The sequence below is a fragment of the Colobus angolensis genome, unplaced genomic scaffold (assembly GCF_000951035.1).
Source record: "Colobus angolensis palliatus isolate OR3802 unplaced genomic scaffold, Cang.pa_1.0 Scaffold232, whole genome shotgun sequence".
Taxonomy (NCBI): Eukaryota; Metazoa; Chordata; class Mammalia; order Primates; family Cercopithecidae; genus Colobus; species Colobus angolensis.
The window spans coordinates 5,348,880-5,351,054 of record NW_012115511.1 but is presented as its reverse complement, the minus strand read 5'-3'; the positions used below and the strand labels follow the sequence as shown (position 1 = coordinate 5,351,054).

General features: G+C 37.9%; 1 protein-coding gene across 1 annotated transcript in view; it reads left to right on the top strand.

Annotated features, from left to right (window-relative positions):
* Window positions 1–1,641: 1,641 nt before the first annotated feature.
* Window positions 1,642–2,175, top strand: part of LOC105513616 (probable C-mannosyltransferase DPY19L1) — a gene marked incomplete at its 5' end in the record, with an annotated part of 111,339 nt that continues 110,805 nt past the window's right edge. Inside the window, 1 exon segment of the mRNA XM_011944528.1 lies at window positions 1,642–1,779. Coding sequence (XP_011799918.1) covers window positions 1,642–1,779 — 138 coding nt within the window.

The following is a 2,175-nucleotide window of genomic DNA, read 5'->3' as shown; positions in this document are numbered from 1 at the left end:
CTGCATCCTGTATTATCAGCAGGGTCTTTGTGACCTGTAACTTGTGAAACCAGTCCTGCTGAATTCCTGGGCTCCATTTTAACGTTAGGATATAGTCCACTAGGGATATACAGTAAAATTACAATATCTTACTGTTACTTGAAATCTTCTCCCAAGTTGATAAATAGTTCATTCCTTTCTTTCATTTTTATTTTGATATTCAGGTAGTTTTACATTTTTGTTTTATAATTAAGTGTATGTTTCCAAAATCAAACCTGTAAAAGAAAGAAGGTATAGTTTTCTAGGGCTGTCATAAAGAAGTACAACAAGCCAGGTGGCTTAAAACAGCAGAAATGTATTTTCTCACAGTTCCAGAGACTAGCAGTGGGACGTTAAGGTGTTGATGGGCCTCTTGTCTCCGAAGGCTGGAGGGGAGAGGCCTTCTTTGCCTCTTGTCAGCCTCTGGTGGTTGCTGGCCATCCTTGGAATTCCTTAGCATGCTGATGCCTCACCCCAATCTCTGATCCATCTTCACACGGCCTTTTCCCCTGTGTGCCTGTAGCTTTGAAGTCAAATATTCCTCTTTATTTAGATTTACCAATTCTGTTGGATTTAGAGTCCACCTTAATCCATTATGACTGCATCTTAACTTGATCACGTCTGCAAGAATCCTATTTCCAAATCAGATCACATCCACAGGGTCTGGTGGACATGAAATTTTAGGGGACACTGTCCAAATCAGTACACAAGGAAACATAATTTTAAAAATAGTGATATCAGAGCTAATACATCGGACTATCAACACCATTTTTTTCTTTTTCAATAAATTTCTGGGTACGCATATCACTTTTGTATTTATGAGTCTTAAACCCAGTTTAAACTTTGGCAGCTACCAGGGCAGCTCCAGACAAAACTGAAGATGCAAATACAAGATGTAGATTTATCTTGTGTTTCTCTGTCTTCCCTCATACTGCCACTTAGACTCCCCGTTAGGCTTCTAGTGTTTTCTTGTTTTTTTGTCTCACATATTATTCTACCCTTGCTATCTTTCCAAAGTAGTGTGCCAAGCTAAAAAAGTATCTTTCTTCAAAATAGGACCACTCCCCACCCTCATCCCCAGTCCCACGGAGTTCTTACCTGTGGGTGGCACCTGAGTGAAATTCATATGTAATAATACATCAGTGTGTAACCTTCTCAACATATTTGCATTTTGCATGTAAATCCGGAGGAAAAATGACTGATAGTGTCATTTTGGGGATTAAAATAAGCAGTTAGAGGAACATTTTTGGCTTGAGATTTCTTGGTTCGTGATAAATTTTAATTCCATAATAAACCACTCACTCTATTCATAAGATAGCATTTTCTAACAGTTATATTGGTATGGGTAATAGTATTTTCTAAGTTGAAGTATGCTGAGTCGTATTATTTTGTAAATGCTGAAACTTTTTGAAGCTATTTTGCATTCAGTTATTTCAACTAAGACATGTTTATGTGAAAATACATAGTTTTTTCGCAACTTTAGTATTTATCAGTGATCAGAAACCTGTGAAATTCATTGTATTAATAGCTGTTACTTGCTTAATTGCTTTGTTTTTCAAAAACCGTATTTACTTAGAAGAGGCATCATAATTGTTATTTTAACTGAGCTTATCCTTATTTCAGGGACTATATTATTCCTATTTCAAGACTATTGTGGAAGCACCCTCATTTTTGAATGGAGTATGGATGATTATGAATGATAAACTGACTGAATACCCGCTTGTTATTAATACATTAAAAAGATTCACTCTTTACCCTGAGGTAAGGCACTTTTTCCAGTTGTGATTTTGCACTTTTGTAAAACTTTTTTGTATTAAATGCTGATTTTAAATCCAAGATATTATTCAATATATTAAATTGTATTTAATTTTTAAAAAGAAAATATGGGCCAGGTGCGTTGGCTCGAGCCTGTAATCCCAGCACTTTGGGAGGCTGAGATGGCTGGGTGGATCACGAAGTCAGGAGATCCAGACTATTCCTGGCTAACACAGTGAAACCCCGTCTGTACTAAAAAATACAAAAAAACTAGCTGGGCGAGGTGGTAGGTGCCTGTAGTCCCAGCTACATGGGAGGCTGAGGCAGGAGAATGGCATAAACCCGGGAGGCGGAGCTTGCCATGAGCCCAGATCTGGCCACTGCACTCCAGCATGGGTGACA